This window comes from Cyrtonyx montezumae, unplaced genomic scaffold (genome assembly GCF_038088225.1).
Source record: "Cyrtonyx montezumae isolate F1298 unplaced genomic scaffold, pur_monq_1.0 scaffold_20, whole genome shotgun sequence".
Lineage (NCBI taxonomy): Eukaryota > Metazoa > Chordata > Aves > Galliformes > Odontophoridae > Cyrtonyx > Cyrtonyx montezumae.
Genome location: NW_027071937.1, coordinates 4,539,434 through 4,564,317, shown reverse-complemented (window position 1 = coordinate 4,564,317; position 24,884 = coordinate 4,539,434). Strand labels below are relative to the sequence as shown.

The following is a 24,884-nucleotide window of genomic DNA, read 5'->3' as shown; positions in this document are numbered from 1 at the left end:
CCCGCCAGGGGCTGAGGGCGGCCCCGCCCCTCCCGTCTGTCCCCTCCCCCGGTCCGCCCGCCGCTCTTCTCGGCCTCACCGCCGCTTCCCCAGCGCGCTGCCCGCAGCGGGGTCGGGCCCCGCAGGTGAGAGGGGCGGCGGGGGTGGGCCCGGCCTTTGGCGGCCTTCGGGGCCTGGGGAGCGGCGGCCGGCAAAAAACGCGCGTCACGGCGCGTCCGACCTCGGGCTCCGTCCCGCCCGTAGGCCCTGGGAGCGTAACGGCGGCGGCTGAGGGACGGTAGCCGCGGGGACCGCTTGGCTGGGGTTGCCGAGCCGCCCTTGGGACCAAGCGGGCCGGGCAGCTGCGGTGAGGCCTTCGCTGAACGCTTCCGTTGCGCCGTGTGCTCCCGACAGCCCCGCTGGGCTCAGCTCGGGGGAGCTGAAGCGCTCCGGAGTTGGTCTTAAAACGTGGTTTTATTCATTCGATTTTGTGGTTGGGAAGGGGGGGGGAAAGGTGAGGAAAAGGGGGAAGCGGGAGCGGCAGAAATGGCCCTGAGAAATGGCACTGTTGTTTTTAGAGCCGGATCAGCTGATGCGTTTGGGAAAAGGAGTCCGTTCTGATGGAGGAACTCGGCTGAAAGTGTCCCAGTTCTGTGCGTCAGTCGCACGCACTGCGCTCTTGTCACTTGTCTGCTCAGTCTGTGTGTTATGTGACAGCGTCCCGCTTCTCTATGAAGCTCATGAGCTTTCTCAGTTGTTATCCAGCTCTTCCCAGGCCCAGGCTCCTCCCTGCGGGCACTGCTGTGTTTGTAGTACAGAAATACCGTTCCTTCTTCCAGTTCTGCTGTGCTCCTTCAGTTCATGAGTGCTGTTAGAAAGGTATCCGTGGGGTTTGTCTTGTGCAAGCAAGCTTTGCAGCTCCCAGGATAAGCGTTGCTTTGTATGGCTGTAATGGCTTATGTGTTTATCCCCTTTTATAATTGTTATTATTCTGCTGTCAGTGATTCAGATTAGGTAACACTGGGAATTCTTTCTAACGTCCCTGAAATGGGAAAACAGCAGAGAACAGAGCCCGTGCTCTTGGAGTTATTGACTTTATAAGTTCATGCGAATTTGAGGTTTACTTTTGGCAACAATGTGAGCTTTTCTCATTTGTATCCCACACTGTGCTGTTAATATTGCTTCTCCTTTTGCTCAGGGCTGCACGCTGGGTGGAGCAGCTCCGTGCAGCCTCTGAGAGGTGTTAGAAATCCATCCATAAAATTCCTCAGAGCCTGAATGCAGGTTATCAGTCAGAGATCTTCTAACTCTCATTCCCTCGTGTGCAGCTTCATTTGAACAGCAGTCATGTTTTTTGCTGCCCCTAGACACCAGATGCCAGGTACTTGTGGGCTGCTGTATCCTTTCACTTTTAATCTGAGTTTCATGCAGATGAGTTAATTGGATGCGTATCTCTTTGTGCAGTGTGTTTGTGTTTGACAAGAGAAATGAAGTTCAGTTCACCACGTTTGTTTCCACCTTGCCTGCTGAGCTGGGATGTACAACCCAGTTTCTAAAGGGTCAGCTGTGGTTTATGGGTGTGGCTGAGCATTGTCCTGCTTAGTACTGTGCTAGCTGAGATCACTGCATCAGACATATTTAATTTCATCTCTTCAATCCTTACAAATACCTTAAGTTCTGATTTGCTGATATAAAAACTAGGCTAGTTTATTTTCTTGCTGTCTGTAAGAGCAGTTCTGATCGTAACCAAATGGAACTGCCCCTTCTTGTCCTAGGAAGACAACTTCCTGCAGTGAGAATGGGGGATACAAGAGACGTCTGCCCTCACCTGGATTCCATAGGAGAGGTGACCAGGGATGATCTGCTGCTCAAATCCAAGGTATGGGGTATTGTGGTTATCAGCCCTTTCCCTTTTGCTGTTGTGCATGCTTCTGCATGCTTACTCTTCATAGAAAATGCTGCCTATCACTGTACAGAAGAGGCAGAAACTCTTTTTCCAGTGCTGTTATACCTTGCATGTGGCTCACCGAGTAAGCCTTTGTCAATCCCATCTGTTGTGTTTCTTGCTGATGTTTTATCCTGCTGAAACTAACACACTGCAAAGCGTGTAATTGGAAGCATAGGTTTAAGAAATGCTTTGAGCCTGCAGGTGGGGGAGGCCTGTCGTGTGGAGAAGTTTCTTACTCTTGAAGGACAGGATTACTTCAGAGACAAACTGACAAGCAACCCTTTTTTTTTTTTATCATGAATGTGCAGGGAACTTGCCAGTCATGTGGAGCCGTGGGACCAAATCTTTGGGCTTGTCTTCAGGTAAGAACAGCTTGCTGTTTGCGTGCATGACGTGGTGGGAATTCTGTTCAGTGTGTAAAAAAAAAAAAAAAAAAAAAAAAAAAAAAAAAAAAAATTGGACCAGAAAGGAAGAGTCATGGTGTAACAGTGCTCTCCTGAGAGGTGATTTTCCCCTGATAGCCCTGGTAAGAATGAGCCCTGCATTGGCTGCCTCTGCTGGCAGCTGCAGGGGGAAGCTCTGAGGATGAAGTTTGGGGCAGTGGGGCAGAAAGGAATGACGGAGGGCATGTGGGTGGGCAGAGGCAGTTTGCTTTGATGCTGGAGTGCCCAGACATTTGGAGTCTGGACAGATGAGCCTGTTGGAGCAGTTATCTCAGAATGGGGACTTACATGGATGCAAACCTGATTTCAGGTTTCCTTTCTTAAATCAAGTAATTCCAATCTTCTGTCTTATTGTAAGCCCTGGGAAGAAAAGCAGGTGACAAAAATGGTGAGATCCGTTCTGAAGTTGCAGCTGTTGGTGGGGTTGGAGCTGCAGGCTGTTTTGGGAAGGGTTTCATTTGGTGTGCCATTGTAGTTTTCCTCTTTCTCTCACTAGATCGGGTGTCCCTATGTCGGCTGTGGGGAGTCCTTTGCTGACCACAGCACCCTTCACGCACAGGTAAGCTTTTCTGTCATCCATCTTAAGACAGACAGAGCTGAATGATTCCCATTTCCTAATCCTTTTCTGCCTGATTTTGGTCGTTCTGTGCTTCAGGTTGAGCCAGCTGTCCAATCATTAATTCTCCTTTGAATTTCTAGGCCAAGAAGCACAACCTGACAGTGAATCTGACCACCTTTCGGGTCTGGTGTTACGCCTGTGAAAAGGAGGTGTTCCTGGACCAGCGGCTGGCGGCGCACACGCAGTCACCCTTGGTAAAGTTCAGGGAAGCAGTGTGTGTGTGTGTCCCAGCCTGGCAGGGCTGAATGCTTGGCAAGCTTTTTCTTTCCTTGTTGCAAACGTAGCCAAGAAATTTCCACTCTTGTCCAGGCTGCTGTCGTGGCAGGAACCCTTTCACTGAAGGTGGCTGCCTGTGGTCAGAGGACCAACAGCTTTGCCTTACAGAGCCTTTCCCTGCAGAAAGGCTTCCAATGACTTGAATATCCATTCTGATTTTTCCTTCAACCTCTCTTACCTTCTTCTGTGCATCAATTTCTGGGAGGAACCACAAGAGCTATGACATCTTCATTGAAAATAAAAAAATCAGCTGTCAGACTCAAAAAGTGTACTTGTGATACTGCTGCATATTCGTGATGCTTCTTTTAAAGGCTGGCTAGATTTATGTACAAGTTATCTCTCACAGTTCATCTTTTAAGTAGGACTTCCTCTGATGGTTATTTTCTGTCTTTAGGATTCTCCATTGCCTGCTCACCCTTTGAAAGCTGTTCCAATTGCAGTGGCTGATGAAGGCGAATCCGAATCGGAGGACGATGACTTGAAACCAAGAGGTAACTGCTTCAAGTTGATGAAGGAGCTGTGAGGGCAGCTCTGCAATCTGTAGGACCTGCACTGAGAGGGTCCTAGGAGCAGAGTGCAGAGCCTAGAAAGGGTCGAATCCTCTCTCCTTTGGGAAAGAATGTAGAAAGCAGCACTTCTGGAAAGTGTTTCATGCTTTTCTTGTTTGTGCTTTAGGCCTTACTGGAATGAAAAATCTTGGGAACTCCTGCTACATGAATGCAGCACTTCAGGCTCTCTCTAACTGGTAGGCACTAGGGCCTTTAGTAGAGTTTTTTACTAGATGTCACTGAATATCAGAAGTGGCACCTCTGATCTGACACCTTCCTGGGTTGTGCAAGGACAAACCAGCCAGGCTAGCTGCAGAAAAAGGAATATGCTAAATGTAGTGTTTAGGAAAACAGAAGTTCTGCAGTAGGAAAATGAGTGAATAGCCAACTTGTGGCTGTGTGTAAGACTTGTCTTTAGATGAATGCTGGAAGTAAAACCTTTCCACTGTGACAGAAATATATTTACCACGTTAGAAAACGTGTGATCTTTATGTTCTCCACAGTGGTATCATTCTAACAACCCACACCATAAGATATTCTGTAGCCATTCTGCTGAGAACTAGTTTGAGGATCTCTGTGCTGGGAACAGATTCAGATGTATTCAAGTATGCATCTAGAATCACTTCTTCCCTTGATTTAAAAACATCTTGAGCATGTTTTCAAAATGCATTTAAGTTCTGATAAATCCTTAGAAGAGGCAGAGGAGAAATTTCTCTGCCCTGAATTCTTCTTGTTCTCTCGTAGCCCACCTCTCACTCAGTTTTTTCTGGAATGTGGTGGTCTGGTCCGTACAGATAAGAAACCAGCTCTATGCAAAAGTTACCAGAAGCTGGTGTCTGAGGTTTGGCATAAGAAACGGTGAGTGGTCGCTCTGTTCTCATCTGTAGATTTCATGTTTATGTTAGTTCTGAGATACGTCAGCAGCAAAAAGCAATGGCATCTGCAGTGATAAGTGCATCTTCTAAGGCAGTCAGTTCACATCCTATACAGACAGGTACCCGTGGGTTCCCTCTTGTCCAGGAGCTCCTGTGTCATGCTGCTGGTGATAGAAGTGGGCAGTGGTGTCAGTGAGGAGAAGAAGATGTTCTTAATGTTGTAACTTCCTGGAGGAGGAGATATCTTTATAGCTTTCCTGTTGGTGATGAAGAAATAATGGTGTGATGAGGGAACACTCTGCTGTTTCTGAGTATGATGCATGGAGTAACTAGCACTTGAAGGAACTGCTCTTGATCATCTGAGGGACTGATGATTTAGATGGATCAAGTGATAGAGGTCTGACACTGAGGTTTTAGCAAAAAATGAAAAATACAGGTGGCTTTTTTGGGAAATGCTTTCTGTTGGTTCCAATTCTAGACTGGTTCAAAGCAGAGTGGAAAATAACGTGGCTCTGTTGGAATTTCAAGATGTCTGTTCTGTGAAACTGTAATAAATTGAGGAAAGAAAACCCAGCTAGGAATCTGAATGGCATCGTGCGTTTGCTTTGCATTAGTTGTTAACAGGGGATAAGCAAAATGCAGAGCAATACTGTGTGTCTGTGCAGCAGGCTGTAGCCTTTGAAGCACTGACACATCAATTTCATATTGGCTTTGACTTCCCTCACTTGCTGGTCCCCAACCAGCCCACCAGGACTTAGAGACCTACACAGTGCTGCAGAATCAAAGCAAGTAACCAGCTGCCAAACCCTGCTCTGGAGAAAATCACTTGAGGCACTTCCAGGTGTGGACAGAGCTTTGAGTTAAAACATGCTCTAGGGAAGATTCTCTCTGGAAGGAGAGAGTGAAATGGCTGCGAGATGTTCTCTCTCTCTTAATTTGTATGTCACCCAGCTTGTAGAGAAATCAAGTCCAGGCTTTGCAGGTGCATAATTATCTTTTGTCCTCCTTAACGAGTTACCACACCCTGTTCTGCTGCTTATTACACTAGCTCCATGCCTGAGAAGCAAGCTAACTTCTGTTGTTTTTTCCCCCTGTCTCTACCCAGGCCGAGTTATGTTGTTCCAAGCAGTCTGTCTCATGGGATTAAACTTGTCAACCCCATGTTCCGAGGCTATGCACAGCAGGTGGGGCCATTATTCCAACAGTGGTGGGGGTTTCCCTTCCTGCAGCAGTTCTGCTCGTGATCAGAGAGAGGAGCTAGAACTGGGGTGTCACCCTTGTTCTAGGTGGGTCTTAGTGATCTGGTAGAGCCCTTGGGTGGGATTCAGCACAGCTGTGTTGTTTTCCAGGCTCTGCCTTGCTGGTACTGCATCAGTGCACCTTCCTGCATCTGATTTCTCACCTCTAAAATTGTGATGGTGACCTCTGTTGTAAAGGGCTTTGAGATCTATTGGGACGTGCCACATAAGTTAGGTATTATTTGTTCATGTTAGAGCTGGGAAACCTGGATACATTTGTGCTAAGAAGTTAAAAGATACCAAAGTTCTGTATTGGTTTTTAGGGGAATTGCAGCTAACTAAATCTTATGTAAAGATAGTATCTTTCTCTTTGAGGTTTTTATTGTGGCTTCCAGTGTTTATTTCTTAAGAATGAAATGTAAACATCAAACTATGTTTGATTTGAAAATTTACAAAAGAAGTGACAGCAGACAGCCTATCTAAACTGTGGTGCTGACAGCAAGTCACAACAGAAGATAAAAGTAATGATTAGTGAGAGAATTTCTGTATTTAGCTTTGATGTGAAGTATGTTGGATTGGAAAAGTCAGCTCTAAAGGGAAAGCTGAAAGCAAGGCAGAGCAGGCTGGATGTCAGGCTTTGCTGAAGTAACAGAAACATCATCATTATCGTTCTGAAGTTGTCAGAATAGCAGATTGCTTTCCAGCAGGTGCTTTGAAGTCAGTGTGTCAGTTCTTTTACCATGCATTGTAAATGCAGGAGCTCGCTCCTTGGTTGTTCAGTCTTTGGCTTCTGGTTCCTTTGCCTATTTATTAATGATCTCAGTCTGCCCTCTGTGAAAAGGGTTCCCATAAGCAGAAGTCAGTGTTCCTTAAAATTGTTGTTTGGTTCAGAGTGTGTGGGCTGCTGCTTTAGGTTGCTGAGGTCTCTTGCCTCTTATCAGTGGTAGTGCCCAGATAAATAAGGTCATAGTTTGGGTTTTGGAACCAGATGATCTTTAAGGTCCCTTCCAACCTAAACCATTCTATGGTTTGCATGTTGCAGCTGCTGTCTAGCTTTCTTTAGTGTCTTTCAGATGAATGCATTTGGATAAAAACTGGTTCTTTTATCCTTAGAGTTAAAGCTGCTTGCTGAGCAGTCATGCTTGTTGCTGAATCTCCATGGTACTCTGCTTTAGGAGAAGTCTCCTTATGTTGCAGAGGCTGATAACTGTTGCGGGCAGAAGTGAGGCTGCGAATGGAGCCACCTCTCCTTTTGCCTCTCTTACTTGCCTGATTTCTGGATGGATGGGTACTCACACAGAGTGAATCCTGTTTTCAGGACACTCAGGAGTTCCTGCGCTGCCTGATGGACCAGCTTCACGAGGAACTGAAGGAACCAATAGTTGCAGAGACGAGAGATTTGGATATTGGTGACCAGGATGACAAGCACGAGGGTGACCGAAGTCCTTCAGAGGATGAGTTCCTCTCCTGTGACTCAAGCAGTGACAGGGGTGAAGGAGATGGTCAAAGCCGGACCACGGGGAGCATGGCAGAGACAGAGCTGTTGATCCAGGATGAAGGAGGGAGAGGGATCTCCGAGAAAGAGAGGATGAAGGACAGGAAGTTCTCCTGTGGCCATCGGCGCAGCAACTCGGAGCAGGTGGATGAGGATGCAGATGTTGATACCACTATGATGCCAGTGGATGGCAGAGCCTCACCTGAGATGCTCCCAGCTCCCCGTCCTGCCAGCCCGTGCAGGACACCAGGTATAAAACTCTTCCAGCTGTGTTATTTGTGAGAGGACGTGTTGTATTCCTGCACTGGGTGCAACGACAACAGATAATGTGTGTGTTCCTTCAGTGGGTTTCAAAAGATTTTGCACCCGAGACTCTCAAGTGTTTCTGGCAGTAGTGCTGCCTTTGTGCACAATCAATTCTGTAGGAAAACCAGAGTGAGCTGGGGAGCTTAGCCAGGCTGGAGTGCTCACAGAGCTGAGTGCAGCCTGTGTCCTAAAGGCAGTGGTAGCTGGCTCTGCCAAATCTGCAGAAGCATTATTTCTCTTTTCCTAGCTGAGAAAAAGGTTTCATGTCTGTATGTGGCTTTATCTAACAGGCTGCCCTGGGGAAATGTTGGCTGTGAGAAATTCATGGAAGTGGCTGTTGGTTAATCTTGGATTTTGGACTTTGTGGGGAGAAAAGAACGATGCACAGTTTGTGCATTTCTGTATCTTAGGGAAAAGAAAAGAGCAGCTGTTAAAACGTAGGTGTGGAGGCACCTCAAACTGAACATATCCCATCTTTCAACACATTGTTATGTAAGAGCTTCACTCTGCCAGCTGGCACTGAAGGCAGCAGTGCTGTTTATGTGGATAAGGGATAAAGGAGCAAGCTGTAAAACCTAATTAGTCACAAGTGTGAAAAAGTGGTGGATTGCTTGGTGGTTTGTTTTTTATAATTACTATTTCTGTATGCACTCAGTGCATGCACAATCCATGCACTGAGGGTGCTGTATCTGCCAACCTGTGCAAGTAGGACAGTTGTAATGTCTGAACTGTGAGTGCAGGGAAAGATTCTGTGCTGGAACACGGAGCCGGGCTGACACTGACTGTGGCACAGTTGGCTTTCAGAACTGTTTTTCACCTGTGCTCTTCTGCCTTCCCTTCTTCCCAGCAGAGCCTGACAACGACGCCTTCGTGCGCTGCTCCTCGCGGCCCTGCAGCCCAGTGCATCATGACATGCACTCCAAGCTCTCCAGCAGTCCGCCTCGCTCCAGCCCTGCCAGGCTTGGACCCTCCTATGTACTCAAGAAAGGTAGTGCAGTGTGGTCGGGTGTGTGCTGGGAGGCAGAGGGGAGCATGTGGAGGAGGAGGGGTTCGAAGAAGAGAGGAGTCCTTGATGGTCCTTGGTTAGCAGTTCTGAGTGCTGATTTCCCTGGAACATCAGTGCTTTTAAGAGTACCAGGCAAAGACTACAGTAAACTTGCAGGTAAAGTCAGGGCTTGGTTACAACAGCTGTTCTAGTATGCTCTGACATTGGGGCATGATGTGGTTTCCAGGTATGTGTCTGCATGCTGTGTTTGTTATTGATGAAAGAGCTATGAAGTCCCAAACACAAGCTCTGTCTCTTCAGGGGGTGTGGAGATGTGGGAACATTTGTCTGCCAGACTTGCACTTACTGCGTGTCAAGGAGCTGTGAGGTGATGTTACTGAGAGAGAGCTTCTGGGCTCTTTGATGTGAAGTTTACTTCACGAAACTTTGACTTCGTGAGCTCACAGGAATAGAATTAAACTGCAAATATCAATCTGGTGCTGGGAGCATTGTTAGGCTTCAGGGCAGAGCCTGGCTTGTGTTCTTGTCAAACTGGCCTCTTCATCACAAGCAAATTGCAGAACAAAATCTCTCAGCACTGCAAAGCCACCAAACACAATGGCATGTACTTACACCATTGTCTCTACAGCTGTTCAGTAATAACATTCTTTCTAAAACTGTGCCCTGATCTCTTGGCTGAGGTCAGCACAGCCACAGATGTTCTGGCCTGATGAAAAGCACTGTGTCTCCCTGCACGTGTACATAGGGAAGGGGGCATTGTTGTTAAGCAAAGCTGTGTGCTTGGCCACTCGCTGCTGTGGGAGTCTTCTCCAGCACAAGACACCTGGCAAACATGGTAAATGCTAGAAGGGGGGGGTGGGAAGCAAAGTACACAGACAGGCTAAGGAGAAAGGAAGTGTAGTGTAAAGCTTAGAGCAAAACATGGTCCTGAACGTGCAGGATCAGTGCTTGTCTCGTGTTCTTCTTGTGTGTCTGTGCGACTCTGCTTTAGACAGGAGACTGAGGAGGTGTTGCTGCATGCTGTCTGTGTCTTTCAGCCCAGATGCAGGCTTCTGGGAAAAAGAAGAAAGAACTTCGTTATCGCAGTGTGATCTCAGATATCTTTGATGGCTCCATTCTCAGCCTGGTGCAGTGCCTCACCTGTGACAGAGTGAGTCTCCTGGTAGCTGTGGGTCACAGAGCAGTCTTCTACAGACCTTATAGACTTTTATTTTTGACAACGAAGCTTCCTGTTGCCATACTGTGGGATGCAGTGGGCCTGCTAGAATCTTGGCAGGTGGGAGGTGTTTGAGACCTGCCATGCTGAGAAATTTTCAGCCTTCATAGTGATGTTTGGTTATCTGTGCCACTGAGTTGGTCTAGCACTATCACATTCACACCAGAAAAAAGATTCCAAGTCTACAAAAAGATGGTGAAAGTCCTCCTGCTGACAGTAGGTAAGAAGAATTAGCCTGAGCAAGTTGCTACTACTGCCAGATCAGGTTTTTGCAGTGATGAAAAGTCAGATCCTGGCTTCATTACATGCACAGGGAACTCAGTCTTCTTCCTCTTGGATATTTCCAGGTTTCTACGACAGTGGAGACATTCCAAGACCTGTCACTCCCAATCCCAGGGAAGGAGGACCTGGCCAAGCTGCACTCTGCCATCTACCAAAGTGTGCCAGCTAAGACAGGGGCGTGTGGGGAAAACTATGCCTCACAAGGCTGGTTTGCTTTCATCATGGATTATATCCGGAGGTGTGTTCCCATGTGGGGGCTTTTTCTTCTGGGGTTTGCCCTGCTGTTTCTGAAAGGTAGCTGTCCCTAATCAGTAGTGCTTGCAGCAGAAATGTCCCTGGAATAGGTCAGTATGTGGTACCTCAGCTCTGTTTGATCTTTCTCTATCACATGAGCCAGTTGCTGCTGTTCCTCTACTTCTATAGCTGTCCTTGACATCTCTTGTGCAGATGATGATCCCTCACCTCTGCCTTCAGCTCCATCTTTCCCTCTGGAGCAAATTATGAGAGTAATCTGGCTGCCAATCACAGCCAGACTGAGCAGTTACAGTAGGAGTGTAAGCTTTCCCTGTGCCTTTGAGCTTAGAACCAGCAGCTAGAAGAAAACCCATCTAGTGGGGGTTTGTAAGCCAAAGTGCCCAACTGTTTTCATGTAACTCTTGCTCCTGATCCCCTCTCTTCTGAAGGTTTGTGGTGTCCTGTATCCCTAGCTGGTTTTGGGGTCCTGTTGTGACGCTGGAGGATTGCCTTGCTGCCTTTTTTGCAGCAGATGAGTTGAAAGGTGAGTCTGCTTTAGCAACATGTAACAGCCAAATGAGAAAAACTGACTGTAGGAATATTTCACACATGTTCTGGGGGCACGTTAAATCTCCCAGAAAGCCTGCTTTAGTATTTGTTTCATTTAGAGACTTGACAGTTCAGCTTCTCTTAGAAACTCAGAAATGAGTTTTCCCATCTGCTCAGTGGCGTTGCTTTTCCATTTTGAACCTGAGTGAGAGTGCTCTGAGCAAGAAGCAGACGTGGCTCTCGGGTGGTTTTGTTTTGAGTACAGTGGCTCCTTAGCTTTCCTCACTTCTTTGCTTTCTCTGTCCATTCCTTAAGCCTTAGAGGACTTAAACATTTTGCTGTAATCACATACAGTGGTGAGCAGTGTGGATTTTTCTGCTAGTTGATTGCATTCTCCTATTGAAATGCTTGTTTGATTTCTGCTCACCCTGGTTTCCCTAAGAAGCCACTCAGCATAGTTTCTCTGCTCAGGGTGAAAATGTATCAGTGTAGCTGTGTGCTCTGAGTAATTGCATAACAGCCTTCTTCTCTTCATCTGTAGGGGACAACATGTACAGTTGTGAAAGGTGTAAAAAGTAAGTGCAACTTTATTACTTCATGTTACTGTTAAACACTTTGCTGTATCCTCTCCTTGTTCATCTCTTCTGCTGGGTATCATGTGATCTCTGCCTTGGCTTGCACCAGAGTTATGGTCTTAAGAGTCCACTGATGTGGGCAGGTAGAAGAAGTGCTGGTTTCAAGGGGGGGAAAGAAAGGAAGAAGGGTGTGAACAGGGAGCTGCAGGCAGCTATTGCATTAGAAGGAAGAGGTGTGACAGACTGCTCATGCCATGCCTCGTTTGATAAGGGTGTTGCAAGGAGCCTGAATTTATTGCTGCTGAATTTGTTTGAATTTGTGGCAGCCAGACTATTGCCTTGCCTCCTGGTGTCCCTTTGCCTGAGTGTGTTCTCAGTTAGTTTCTCTTTCTCCCTCAGACTGAGGAATGGAGTAAAGTACTGCAAAGTCCTCCGGCTACCAGAGGTGAGTAAGAGCACCTTGTTTCTTACTGTTCTTTCAGCAGACACTGTTTGAGGAGGTAAAGGGGTAGCACTGAAACAGCAGTTTGTTTTGGTGGCAGAGTTCTTTATCTAGACCAGAAGAGAGATTCCCATTTTAAGCTGCTGAGCCAGCAGGATTTGTAACAGGCAGAAAACCCTTGCAGAGATAAGGTGCACAGAGAGAGGCTGTCAGATCAGGGCACCCACAGCAAAACCGAGCTTTGCAGTTCTGTCTTTGCTCTTTCAGATTCTCTGCATCCACTTGAAACGGTTCCGACATGAGGTGATGTACTCCTTCAAGATCAACAGTCACGTCTCCTTCCCCTTGGAAGGGCTGGATCTGCGGCCTTTCCTGGCCAAGGAGTGCATCTCCCAGATCACCACCTACGATCTGCTGTCGGTCATCTGCCATCATGGCACAGCAGGCAGTAAGTCCTCCTTCCTGTGAGTGTGTGGAAGAAGTGAGCAGGAACGAGAGGAGCGTGAGCAAAGCAGAAGTGTGTCCCAGGGCCGGGCAGCAGCTCTGAATTCCAGCTGTGTTGTTTCCTGTTACAGGTGGGCATTACATTGCCTACTGTCAGAACGTGATCAATGGCCAGTGGTACGAGTTTGATGACCAGTATGTCACTGAGGTCCATGAGACTGTGGTACAGAATGCAGAAGCCTATGTCTTGTTCTACAGGTGAGCAGCAGCTCCTTCCTGGTTGCAGCATACTTAGAAATGTGTATGGAAAGCTAAAAGTTGAAGAATTGCTTCCCTTTCTCTTCCTTTAGGAAAAGCAGTGAAGAGGCTGTGCGAGAGCGCCAGAAAGTTGTGTCCCTTGCCAGCATGAAGGAGCACAGTTTACTCCAGTTCTACATCTCTCGTGAGTGGCTCAACAAGTTTAACACCTTTGCTGAGCCTGGTCCCATCACCAATCACACCTTTCTGTGCTCTCACGGAGGTAAGACTGTGCTGCTAACCAGAAAAGCAGCTCTCAGCTCTGCTCTCTTATTTTCTATCGTGTTAACAGAGGGGGAAAAAAGCTCCAGCTGTAGTCCTGTCACAGTGTGTGCTGTTGTAGGATCTGCCTCACTGCCAAAAGCTCCGTCCCACTCAGGGAGAGATGAGACAGTTGCCCCTTTGTCCAGCTGATCAGAGGCACGGGGGAAACAATGCTGTTCAGTTCTCAGCTTGCTTTTAAAAACGAACCTGTAGAAAGCAGATGAAGCAACATTTATCTGTGTTACCCTATCAGCAAGGTTGTCCTTCAGTGTATGTCTGGAGAATGCAGCACGTGCTCCTGGAGGGACCTGATCCCACATTTTTACTGCTGTCTCTCGTGCCTGGGAGCCCTCGTGTTTCTGTATTTACAATTGGGAGGGAAGCACTTGAGTAGGAATTGTCACCTTGAACTGGGAAACTTCCACAGTCAGTGAACTCTCTGGTGACTCCATTAGTAGAGGAAGCAAGTGGTGGGTTTTCAGTAAGATCTGTCTTTAACCAGCAGTAGGGTTCTGTTGTTCACTCTCCCTCTTGCCTTTCCTCCAGGGATCCCTCCTAATAAATACCATTACATTGATGACCTGGTTGTGATTCTGCCTCAGAACGTGTGGGAATATCTCTACAACAGGTGAACGTGGCCACTTCAATCTTTGTCCCGTTTTGTTTTCCTGGACAGTCTGTCATCCCGGGGTCTTCCCATGTAGGCACCATCCAAGGTGTAATGCCTTACCATGGCACCTCGAGGGCATGCAGCACGTGGTGTGGGCTGACAAGACTTTTGGTAGCCCCTACTAATCTAAGCCACAGTGAGCTGAGTGTGTTGTCTCATGACAGTACTGTGGCCCTCACTGTGTTGCATAAAGTCAGTGCTCTCCATTCAGAGAAGAGCTGCAGGTGCACCTCCTTCCTCGTTGGAAGTAGTGTAAAAATCCATCTGTGTAGGATTCAGGGCTGGGAAGCACTTCCCTTTTCCTACAGTTCCTCATTCCCCTCTCTCTCCACGTGCTCAGGTTTGGGGGTGGCCCTGCAGTGAACCATCTGTATGTGTGCTCTATTTGCCAAGTGGAGATTGAAGCACTTGCCAAACGCAGGAGAATTGAAATTGACACCTTCATCAAGGTTTGTATGGGAGGATTGATTTAGGGTTAGGCAATGGGAAAGGGCAGAGGTGGGAAATGGGGGCCTGCTGCAGACAGTGGGAAACTCTTGCCCTTGTTTTCCAGAATATGAGTTACAGGAGATAGATTGTGGGGTTCCCCAGTGCTGTCAGCATGGGGAGGGGCAGCTGGAACACAGTACTGCTGCCTGTGGCCTCATGGACAAACAGCATTTGAAGCCATCCCAGTCTCTTGTCTGTACAAGTTAGTGGGAACATGTTGTGAAGAGGGTGGTGGGACCCTTCAGAATAAAAGGGGCTGTTCTGAAGAGTGGAAGGCTGCTGTACAGCTGAAGGAGAAGGCTCCCCCAGACCTCAGCAGAGGCTAAACCTTTCCTGCACTTCTGTTCTTTGCTCTCTCAGCTGAACAAGGCTTTCCAGGCAGAGGAGTCTCCAAGTGTCATCTACTGTATCAGCATGCAGTGGTTCCGTGAGTGGGAAGCCTTTGTCAAGGGGAAGGATAATGGTAAGAAGCCAGAGATCACTGGAGACTGTCAGTCCTGAGAGGTAGTTCATTTTTAGGTGTCCTCCTCAGTAAGCAGTGTACCTGATGGGTACAGCTTGAGGCTGCATGCAGTCCATGTGCCTGCAGGTCCCCTGGGTGGGGTGGAAATAATGAGGATTAGCATGGGAAACGATGTGAATTGGGCTGGCTGGCAGCGTGGAAGGCACAGTGGTTCTAAGCGTGTTTGTTTTGCTCTCCCAGAGCCTCCTGGACCAATTGACAACAGCAAGATTGCACTCACAAAAGCAGGTGGCCACGTGCAAGTCAAGCAAGGTAAGGCACGTGCTGCTGTCTCACAGCATTCCTGAAAGGTGAGGGAGAATATTCCACTGGGGCTGTGTCCATCACGAAGCAGTAACAGAGCAAGGTGGTGCTGCAGAGGAGGGCAGCTCTCTGCACGTCCCCTGCGTGCCACCCCTTCCACATGAGCAGCCTGCTGACGTCCCTTGCTGTAGTAAATCCTGCAGCCCTCCATGTCCTGTTGTTGCCATTCCCAAATCTTTCCACCTTTGCCCACTGTTGTAGTGTTGCTTTTGACTTGTCTGTACTCAACACGTGCTGTGGTCCAGCTTGTGAAATCACACTTTTTGGGCTGCCCTCAACAGAACACTGAGCAGATGAGGGCTGCATTTGTATCTTGGTTCTCTCTCAAACATTTCTGCTCTCCTCCTCCTCTGTAACCTTCACAGCAAAGGCCTTTGCCTTCCCTGCTTTTTGCTGTGACCTCTTTAAATTGTTCCTCCTAGAACAGTGAGGAGGAACGTTGTGTCTGAGGCAGCAGGCCCCCAGCTGTCCGGGAGTGGTGTGTGCACCTCTCTGTGTCTCAGCTCATTTAATGCCGTGTGTGGTCTGCCCCTGCTCAGTTTGGTTTGAAGACGGGAAGGAGTGACTGCAGCTGTGCCCTGGAGCCTCCGTGGCTCCAGCAGCAGGTGGCACTGCAGCAGGATGGGAGCGCTGCTGCTGGTGGCACGGGGCTGTGCTTCCTTGGGACAGTGCAGATAAAGGTGTGCTCTGCTCTTCTGGTGCAGGGGGAGGTGGTGGGGGACGAGGTCCCCTGCGATGCAGTGCACCCCCCCGCAGCTGATGGCTGCATGTCTGCTTACTGCCGTTGTCCTTTTCAGGTGCTGATTATGGGCAGATTTCTGAGGAGACGTGGATTTACTTAAGCACGCTGTACGGAGGGGGCCCTGAGATTGCTATCAGACAGAACGTGGCCCAGGTCCAAGAAATGGAAAACCTGCACGGGGAGCAGAAGATTGAAGCAGAGACCCGGGCTGTGTGACCTGTGCTGCATGGGGCAGGGAAGGTGTGGCACAACTATGTGTGCAGATGGATGGGGAGCCCTGAGGAGTCAAACCTATTCCTTCGTGTGGTACTCAAAGGTGTGTGCAGCTCCCACCACCACGTCTGGGGAAGGAGGGTGTCCTTGGCCATCCTCTTGTCTGGGTCTGGATACAGGGGTGGTACTACGAAACACTGGGAGAAATCAGTTTCTCTGTCTTTCATTTTTGTAGCCTCAGTGGGGGGCGGGGGGGAAAAACTGGTGGTGAGATTGCAGATGGACTTCAGTAGCCCACATTTTGACCTGAGCCTCTCCTCTCCCTTTTCTTTGCTTACAAGAAATCAGCACTCTCAGCTTGTCCTCAGAAAACTGAATCTCTGCTCCTTGGCAGGTTTTGCTTTTGGCACTTTCCTTTTTTAACTCTGTGTAAAGATAATGAATTGTTATTTATGTTTCCAGTAGGCAGCGTTGCAACTAGAGAAACCTGTTTATTTGAAGCTAACTAAAGCCATGAGGGGTCCTGGTAGTTCTGTCACAACTTCCTACTTCTGCTCCTTATCTAACCCTTGCAACTTCAGTTCCATCTGAGTAATTCTGAAATAGTCTGTTTCTTTCAGCCCTGAAGTTACACCTTCACCATCCTGGCAGGATGTTCTGCTCCTCATATCTGATCTCATGTGTTCAGCATGTTTTCAGAGCACAAAGCTGGAGGACGAGTTCTCCTTCCCACAGTCCTGTTTCCCCATAAGCTCCTGGCTGCTTGGTAGGATGCAGCCTTACAGGTTAAACTCAGAGCTGTTCAATGGGCAGAGCTCTCTGGAGCAGTGGGGCTTTGGAGAAGCCCAGAACCCCTTCTCAGAAGGACCCTGCATCTGTCATGAGAAACAGAGGATGAGTGGGGCCTGAGTCCAGGCAGTCAGAGGGGGAAGGTGCCTGGCTGAGCAGGTCCAGGATGCTGAGGCAGCTTCAGGAAGAGCTGCTCTCTGCAAGCTGCCTGTGTGCTGGGGTCACTTAGCTTCTCAGTACAGATATCGTTTCTGGAGGCAGTGGATCACTTAATGAGTAGAAATAATAACTTGCTCCCTCATCTGCTGTAGCTGTGGCCTGTCTGGTAACAGCCTGCAGAGTGAGGCAGGAAGACAGGAGTTGAACACAGCAGGGCTAAGAAGTTCTTCCTTCATCTACGACAAAGCCACAGTAAAAAGGTGTTGTGGTTTCAGTGAGCTTTAATGGCAGCTCAGCAAGGCAGAGCTGGCGAGGCAGAGCTGACCTCTCTGGGGCTGAGGACCAAAACCATTCATCGCAGTGCTGGACCTGCCTGCTTCCACAGCATCCAGCCTGGGCTCGGGGGCCTGGGGCTCTGAGCTGCCTGTGGAAAAAGGAGGGGGAGGGGGCTGTGCTTCACTCAGAGCAGGGAGGAGAGGGCAGAAGAGTTTGAGAAGGAAAAGCGTGGCCTTCAGATGGTTTTAGACCGAAAGATTGCTGCAGACAGCAAACCCTCCTCTCCATAAAAAGATGTCTCAGTGGTTTGGCTCGTTGGTTTTCCTGTCTCGTTCACGGGGTGCCTGTGTGTGCCCCCCCAGGCCCGAGGGGAGGGCAGGGAGCACTGCTGCTGGGGTTTCTCAGTGTCAGCTTTGCAGAGCCTGTAGGGCTGCATGTCTGTGTTGTCTGTGCCGTTCAGAGGACGCTGTACGGATTGTGATAACACTCCTGTGCTTAAGTGTTAAACTTCATGCTGAAAACGTGTTCCAATAAATATATGTGCATCCCACGTGCTGCGTTGAGTGCTGCCTGCATCCAGATCACGTCACAAAGCTGCACTGTGTGCGAGGACGGAGGCTGCAGTCTGCTGAGGTGTTCAAGCCTCCTCCAGCAGAGCCTGTGCAGTTGGTCAGTGCTTTCACACCCTGTGTGGGCACGGTGCAGCCAGCAGCACTGTGAGCGAGGGCCCAGAGCTGCAGTGCCACAGTGAGCTGCTGAAATGGGGCTGCCTGGCGGCACAGAGCTGGGTCATGAGGCCGAGCAGCTTGCTCTCTAGCAGCCTGAAACCAACTCACAACTTGCATCTAGCAAACAAAACACCGTCACCTCAGCAACTGCAGAACAGTTTGTAACATTCCTGGAGACGTTCACAAACCCCCCCCCCCAGGGGTGGGATTATATAGCGTCTAGACAAACGGCTCTAGGGCTGCTCTGGCCAAGCCCTCGCTTTTTGTTATCCTCTGTCCAATAGAACACTCAAAGCTGAGTTCTGCATCCACATTTCATTTGAAATGTGACAGCATCAGTGCTTTTCTCAGAGCCACACGGTAGGGGGCTTTGGTTTTTCTGGGCACAGCACGGTTGGTTTGGTCACTGTAAGTCAGATATTACAGCTGAGCTGTGTCAGTTCTTTTTGCATATTGCTTCCTTCTCCCCCTTTTTTAGCAGGGCTGAGTGCAAAAAAGGGGAGAGAACTGTTTGTGCCTCGGACTGATGGAGCTAGCCTCGTGATTTTAGATTCCTTGCTCCCTCCCTTGGTCTTACTGGAGCAGCAGGAGTGGGGAGGGCTGATGTACACTGCTCCCCTGCTCACTACTGCCAGGCTCAGACTGTGGCCTCACAGGCAGCTGTGATGCAGCTGTGGCTGTGATACGCAGCTGACAAATACTCTGCACTAACGTGCTCCCCTGGGGAGGGGAATAGCTCTTCCTTCAGCAGTGCTCAGCCAGCACTCGGCAACTTGACCCCACAGCTTCCCTTCGTCATCCTTTGCCTGCGCAGCCTCAGCCTGATCCTGGAGCCCATTGCTGCCAGTGGTGCATCTCCACCCTCCTGAACAGCCGAAGTGAATGGCATCCTGTTCTCTGACACGTCCAGTAACAGAGCTGGTGGAGGTAAAGCTCATTTCATTTTCCTCCAAGCCGTTGCTCACCTTGGCTTCAGTTTCCTGCCTTCAGTCATCTGCTGTGCTGTTTCTATGTACAGAGCAATGCTGCTACTTGCTGAGATAAATCACGGTTAGAGCCAGACTTTTCCAGGAAGCACTGAGACATGAGCACGTCTCAGCCTGGTTTGCTCTCTTCTGAGCATTCTTTCTGGCAGACTGCTTGACAGACAGCACTGGTCTGTCCTCAGTTCCCAGAGATGTTAATTAGTGCTGGCAAAGAACAAAGGAGACTGTTAAAACAGCCATCTGACCTTGGGTCCCTGCAGGGCTGCTTCAGGTGAAAGCATCACCGTGCTGAGCTGCAGGTGCTCCTGGCTGCTGCTGCCTCCAGTGAGCTGGGCTAACAGGTGAACCCAACGTTTAAAACAGTGACAGAAAGAAAAACAACCAAAAAAACCGACCCATAAAACCACATTGTGTTTTCTCCTAGCTGGAAAGTTGGATAAAACAGCATCTCCAAGAGAGACAGCGTGTCTCAGGGCCCAGTTAGTACTCCAAACACCTGCAAACCCCAGGGCGAGAAACAAGACCAAGAGACAAGGACCACGAGGATGCCATCCCTTGGGAGCGCAGCGGGCTGTAACACTGCTGGCTGGCTGAGGCAGTCACAGCTAGCAGCTGCTCAGCCCAGCACACAACCCCCAGCAGACATCTCCTTTTTTACTGGGAAAGAAAAGGGACACATCCATTTTTCTTTGTCCCTGGAAGATCAAAGGGGTCCAACGAAATGGTGCTTCTGGGATTCAGGGTTTATTTAAACACGCGGATGCCTTTCGCTGTTACAAGGTCAATATTCGCTTTCAAATGGAAGCACTTTATTTGGTTGAATTCTGTCTCCAGAAACAAACGGGCAACACCAGAACCTTCTACAATGGCAATGAAGTCACAACATGGAGATGCCACCAGAATCTAGAGATCAGTGCTCAAACACACATACACGCACATGTACAAATAAAAAAAGTGCTCGACATCGTCGTGTTAAAATAGAATTTGGCTTCTTTTAGGTTTTTTGACACTTCAGGCAGGAAAAAATAACAAACAATACGCATCAAACTAAATGAACTTCTGAAAAATACTCAGCATTAAACACAACTCTCAGTATCAGTAAATATGTTTCTTCTCTATTTACAGACGTTAAGAAAGGGCATTAGAGACTTCTGCTGGGCAGGAGAAGTTCAAGCAGAGTTTTTATAAACCAGTGCACAAATTCAGTCCTTCTGCGTTCGTGTACGGTAAACCCCACCAGAGTCACACACCCTTTACCCCGAATAAAGGCAGCAGAATGGAGGTGTGGAGGCTACAACATACGTGATGGACAGTAACTCTTCCTGCAGTAAGTTTTCAGAGCCCGGCGTTAGGGAACTGTATGCTGAGTTTATAAAAGCTCCATCCGCGGCCTTTTCATAAAACTCCAGAGAACATCAGCCAGCTGAAGCTGACGCTCCTCCCGAAGCACTGATACAGACACAGCACAACTCCAGTGCTCCACAGAGGCTGACAATAATATACTGTCCACCCAGATTAAGTATATAGAAGCAAACCTTTAAGCTTTACGTAGATGGCACAATAGCAGGTGAAAACGAACTGCTCTCGCTGCCGATTCCTCAGTGCATCGGACACGAGAACCAAACACTGCAGCTGAAACACTCTCTGGACACTCCTTGGCTGCTGCACTGCTTGCAGAGGGGTGAACAGCTGTGCCACATCTCTGCACAGAGCCATGAGCAGCACTGCTCTGAGGCCCACGGGTGGGGAGGTGGGATGGCAGCAGCAGGGATGAGGCTGCAGTGGGCACGGCCCTTCTGACTCCAGTGACACTGCAGCTGAGGTCAGCCCCGCTCGCAGTGCAGGCTCCGCTTCGGTCAGATGAGCACACTGGGGGATGCTCACGGGCTGTAAGCACAGCAGCACCAACTGAAGGCCTGAGGGGATTTTGCTACTGAGATTAAAAGACAGCAGCTCGCATGGAAAGGGACAACGTCAATTCAAAACTGACTTCAACCCGAGTGGGGAAGAGCGAGGCAAACCCCAGCACGGAGAGCACGTGGTTCTTGGACAAGTTTTGACACGCTGACCCCACGCACACGTCTGCAAACTACACCTGAGAGGTTTCATTTCAGGGTCAGCAGCCACAGCAGCTCGTAAGAGATGCTGACGTGCCCTAAGGGCAAGCAGACTGCCCCCAGCAGTGCAGCGATTGAAGGATAAGGAAGGCCCCCAGGAGCTGCTGACTCTCAGAGGGCTTAAGCACATCCAGGGTTATGGTGAAGGCTCAGGGAAACCAATGCATTTATAGTACAGAAATCTAGAGCAATGTGTTAGACAGCTGAGCTCATGAGACATCTGGAGATGATGTGACAACGCAGCGTCGCTCCTGCTCCAAATAAAACCATGTGAAGACAGGATGGCCGAGGGCTGGCTTCTGGGCCAAGGTGCAGTCCGTGACAACGTGGGAGGACGAAACAGAGTGCAGTTTCTTTTTCTTTTTCTTTTTTTTTTTCTTTTCTCTTTTATTTTTCTAAAAAAATTCTGTTATTCAAACATTAACTGATGAGAACGCACAAGAGGTCGTCATGCAAAAGAAGAAGGTGCTGAAAAACAAACCAACCAAAGAAAACTGCAAAGAGATTAACAGCGAGCCACAAAATAATGTGGCCCTCGGGAAGGTGGGCGCAGGCAAGGCGACAGGGCGAGCATGCAGGCTGAAACAAGAGCAAAATGGAGGTCTTTGTGACGAGCAAAACGGGGCTTCGAGCCAAAACACCAGGGTTTGTGTGTCTGTGTGTGTGTGAGGGAGAGGGGGAAGAAAGGAGGGGGTGATAAAGAGGAGGGGGCGAGAGAACAAGCAGGAAAGAAAGTGTACATACGTGAGCTTGAAGACTTTCAGGCAACAGCAAGGTCATAGGGATTTAATACTTGGCATGAGCATCAGCCTAGATTTAAAAAAAATAAAGGCTGAAAAGTATTAGTGACTTTTTGTGGAAAGAAGAATACTGAATGATGCATGTGGATCAAGTTTAACATCTGCCAATTCAGAGTCCAGTCCAGCTGCTGTAACACTGTCCCCAAGAGCAGCTTACCACGTGCACACACCTCCTTTCCAAGCTGGTGAAACTACCTGCAGGATTAGTGCTAAAGGCACCGTGTGAAATGCTGATGGAGCAGTGCATACATTCAGATGGACTGAGGGACAGAGGAGGACAGCAGACAGACCTGCACATGCCTGGGTCTCTCCAGGTGCCCTTTTGCATCAGAGGGCAGCCAGTGCTTCTCTGAGCAGCACTGGGAGGAGCTGGGAGGGGAAGTGCTGGTTATTTTTTATGGAAGAGCTGTGCCAAGCTGGTAGAAGAGCAGGGAGGGCCGGTGAGTTAATCTGAGCCACAAGTAGCATGCCATGGAAAAGAGCGAGCGTCTGAATGATACTGGGATGGAATTTAGGTCTGAATTTTTCAAGTGGGATCTCCAGACAAGACAGGGAGCCTGGCTTTCCATGGGTATGTTTTAACTGCCTGCAGGGTAAACACCATTTTGTTTCTCCTTCTGTGACAAGCTCGCCCCGAGGTTCTTGCACCAGCACAAACACCTTTAGGAATCTAAAACATAAGAAAGACAAAAAGAAAGAGACCGGATTAGAAAGAGACTGGAGAAAAAGGTTTCCTTTAAGAGTAGCACTACCTGCAGGAGGTTAAAGGAAACCGAGCACCTACAGGGTTACAGAGGGTTAAGCAAAGCTCCTGAACTCAGGCATACTTCCCAGCACTGTCACCATTCACCCTCAGCCCTTCCTTCCAGGAAGCATCGCTGGATCGCTGCTTTCCCCTGGGAGAAGGATGTCAAACCCAGGAGCAGAACCCTGCCAGCACTTTCTCAGCACAACAGCAGAGAAAACAAACAGCTTTTTCCGTTTCAGTCTGCAAAGAGGTACCATATCTGTTCCAGTGAGTGATAGCGAAGAATAACAGGAAGCCAAAACACAAAGAATTCTGCAGATGAGCCCAGACCAGCCACCCCTTGCACAGCAGGCCACGAAGACCCCTCACTCTTAGGGGAAGTGAAGAAATAAACAGGTAAGTGAAAGTCATCTTAGCCTCTGAACTCGTGCTTCATCACATTCCCACAGCCACAGGCTTCTGGCTGAGGAGAGCTTGCTCTGTGGTCAAAGCTACGATCCAGAAGTTTGCTTTGGCTGAACAGACTGCTTTATCAGGAGGAATAAAGGATGAGTCCAAACTTCCCTCACACTGACGATAGGGGGGAGCATGCAGAAGTCCTTCACCTCCACAACAATAACAGAATAAAAAAAAATCTCCATTTGATAGCACAGAAAGTTTGCACAGAGCCACAGCAAAGTATTCTTCCTGGAAAACAACTGCATTTCTACTTAAGGCACCTCTGTGTGGGAAGCAGGTGAAAAGCAGCTCTGGGCCACCTCCTTTCCATTAAGAACATCAAACTCAAATGAACTCAATTAAAGAAACTCGCAGGAATGAGAAAATATAACGTTTATTAGAAGACGACACCACGGTACACGAAGCTATAAAGAGATTTCTGACAGGTGATGATTCTTTAAAAAATAATAAGAGTAGAAATGGAATAACCACACTGGCCAGATTTATAAAACTTTAACACAGAAGTTCCTATGCAATTCCAACCAGGTGCAGACAGCTGAGGATCCAGAAAGGCTTATCAGCACGAGGACTGAAGAGTTATCAAAACAGCTAAGTTAAGCAGAAGAACAACCTATAAAACCATTCATAGTTTTATATATATATATATATAAAAGGATAAAAACAATTTCAATTCAAGTAACTTTAGTTTTTAAGTTATGTTATATACATATTTTTAATACCGGGAGAACTAAGGACAAGTATTTAACAAAAAGATTTCTTTTTAAAAGCCACAGTCCAGTTGATGGTTAATCACCAGTTCCTAAAGGGTTTGGCAAGCATTAAATAATCAGACAGACCCTAGATAAAAAGTGCATCAGCATGGTTAGCTTTCACCTATTGCTTTCTGCAAGCCAAGGCTCTGTCCAGCAAACAGCCACGGTGTGGAGAGCAGCACGCTGCCCTGCGGGGCTGTGGGGTGGGGAGAGGGAGCAGACACACAGAGCTGCCACGCTCAGCAGACCATGGCTCTGAACTCACTCTTTGTTCTTCTCTTCCCAAGAAGAGAAACCTTACACAACGGTCCCTACCACTCACGTCCCCCAGCAGCCTTGCATGGCTTTTCTGCTGGGTATCCCCAGAGTTTATCTAATGAGAATTAATTCATGAAAGTTCTTCTGTGTGTCGCATTTAATTTCACAACACCTCGGAATGAAAGAGGGCTTTGCTCCCACGCAGACTGCGAGGTACCATGTTTAATAACACAGGATGGTCAGTCTTGAGCACAAAGGTCCAATCGGTTCCAGTACTGACAGCACCAGCAGCTGCCAGTGCAGGAAGGCCCTGCAACAAGCTACACCAACCCAGCCCCGAGCAATGCCCTCCTCTTCCCCTGGCAGTCAGGGGTTGGCACAAGCTCAAAGCACACACTTGCATCCAACAGATCCAGTGCTCAGCCTGAACACTTTGAGCATTTCTAACAGTTTCCTGAATGCATCGCACAGGGAAGGACAATACTGCTCACAGCTAAATTCATGCCACGGGGCACTGCTTCCAGGGGCATCGATGCACATTTAAATGTCAGGGAGAGCTTAGAGGTGCATCAGCTGAGTGAGTGGTACCTAACGAGTCTTTCATCCATGCAGACACGCCACGAGCATTCATCTCTTCTAAAGAAAACCTTCTGAAATAGCTCTTAAAACAATGGCAGCAGCAAACCCGCAGAGCAAAAGGCGAACAGGCCTACGAAACCTACTCAGAGAGTTTCTGAAGTGATTTGTACACATCTGGAAAAAAAAAAAAGGCAAAACAAGATAGACATTACCATTCTTTCGGTGACAGGGCTCCTTAACACCCTGACTGCAGTTCA

General features: G+C 48.5%; 2 protein-coding genes across 4 annotated transcripts in view; one reads left to right on the top strand and one right to left on the bottom strand.

The window, feature by feature from the left end:
• Nucleotides 1-61: 61 nt before the first annotated feature.
• USP20 (ubiquitin specific peptidase 20) lies at nt 62-16,224 on the top strand. 3 transcript variants are annotated; one of them, XM_065737525.1, is made up of 24 exons: nt 62-125; nt 1,755-1,858; nt 2,236-2,289; nt 2,867-2,929; nt 3,070-3,183; nt 3,660-3,756; nt 3,941-4,010; nt 4,558-4,671; nt 5,794-5,872; nt 7,245-7,671; nt 8,575-8,715; nt 9,771-9,883; nt 10,297-10,469; nt 10,915-11,009; nt 11,556-11,589; nt 11,989-12,034; nt 12,299-12,479; nt 12,607-12,733; nt 12,826-12,995; nt 13,583-13,664; nt 14,047-14,155; nt 14,556-14,658; nt 14,899-14,970; nt 15,819-16,224. In XM_065737525.1, exons 2-24 carry the CDS (start codon nt 1,778-1,780, stop codon nt 15,977-15,979), a joined length of 2,706 nt encoding a protein of 901 aa, XP_065593597.1. In that variant the 5' UTR covers nt 62-125; nt 1,755-1,777; the 3' UTR covers nt 15,980-16,224. The 3 variants fall into 3 exon arrangements, with proteins under 3 accessions (XP_065593597.1, XP_065593596.1, XP_065593595.1); XM_065737524.1 differs by lacking the exon at nt 62-125 and having other exon boundaries at nt 1,633-1,858; nt 8,578-8,715; XM_065737523.1 differs by lacking the exon at nt 62-125 and having other exon boundaries at nt 1,633-1,858.
• A 5,013-nt stretch (nt 16,225-21,237) lies between these two features.
• Nucleotides 21,238-24,884, bottom strand: part of FNBP1 (formin binding protein 1) — a 76,022-nt gene continuing 72,375 nt past the window's right edge. The window contains exon 19 of the mRNA XM_065737458.1: nt 21,238-22,501. Coding sequence (XP_065593530.1) covers nt 22,494-22,501 — 8 coding nt within the window. The 3' untranslated portion in view covers nt 21,238-22,493. The remainder of the gene's footprint in view (nt 22,502-24,884) is intronic.

What these genes read in the sequence shown, in the direction of transcription:
- USP20 (XM_065737523.1), top strand. Translation starts at nt 1,730, where the DNA reads ATGGAACTGCCCCTTCTTGTCCTAGGAAGACAACTTCCTGCAGTGAGA. An exon ending in ATCTGCTGCTCAAATCCAAG is followed by an intron (nt 1,859 to 2,235) that starts GTATGGGGTATT and finishes ATGAATGTGCAG; the next exon opens with GGAACTTGCCAGTCATGTGG. An exon ending in CTTCAGGCTCTCTCTAACTG is followed by an intron (nt 4,011 to 4,557) that starts GTAGGCACTAGG and finishes GTTCTCTCGTAG; the next exon opens with CCCACCTCTCACTCAGTTTT.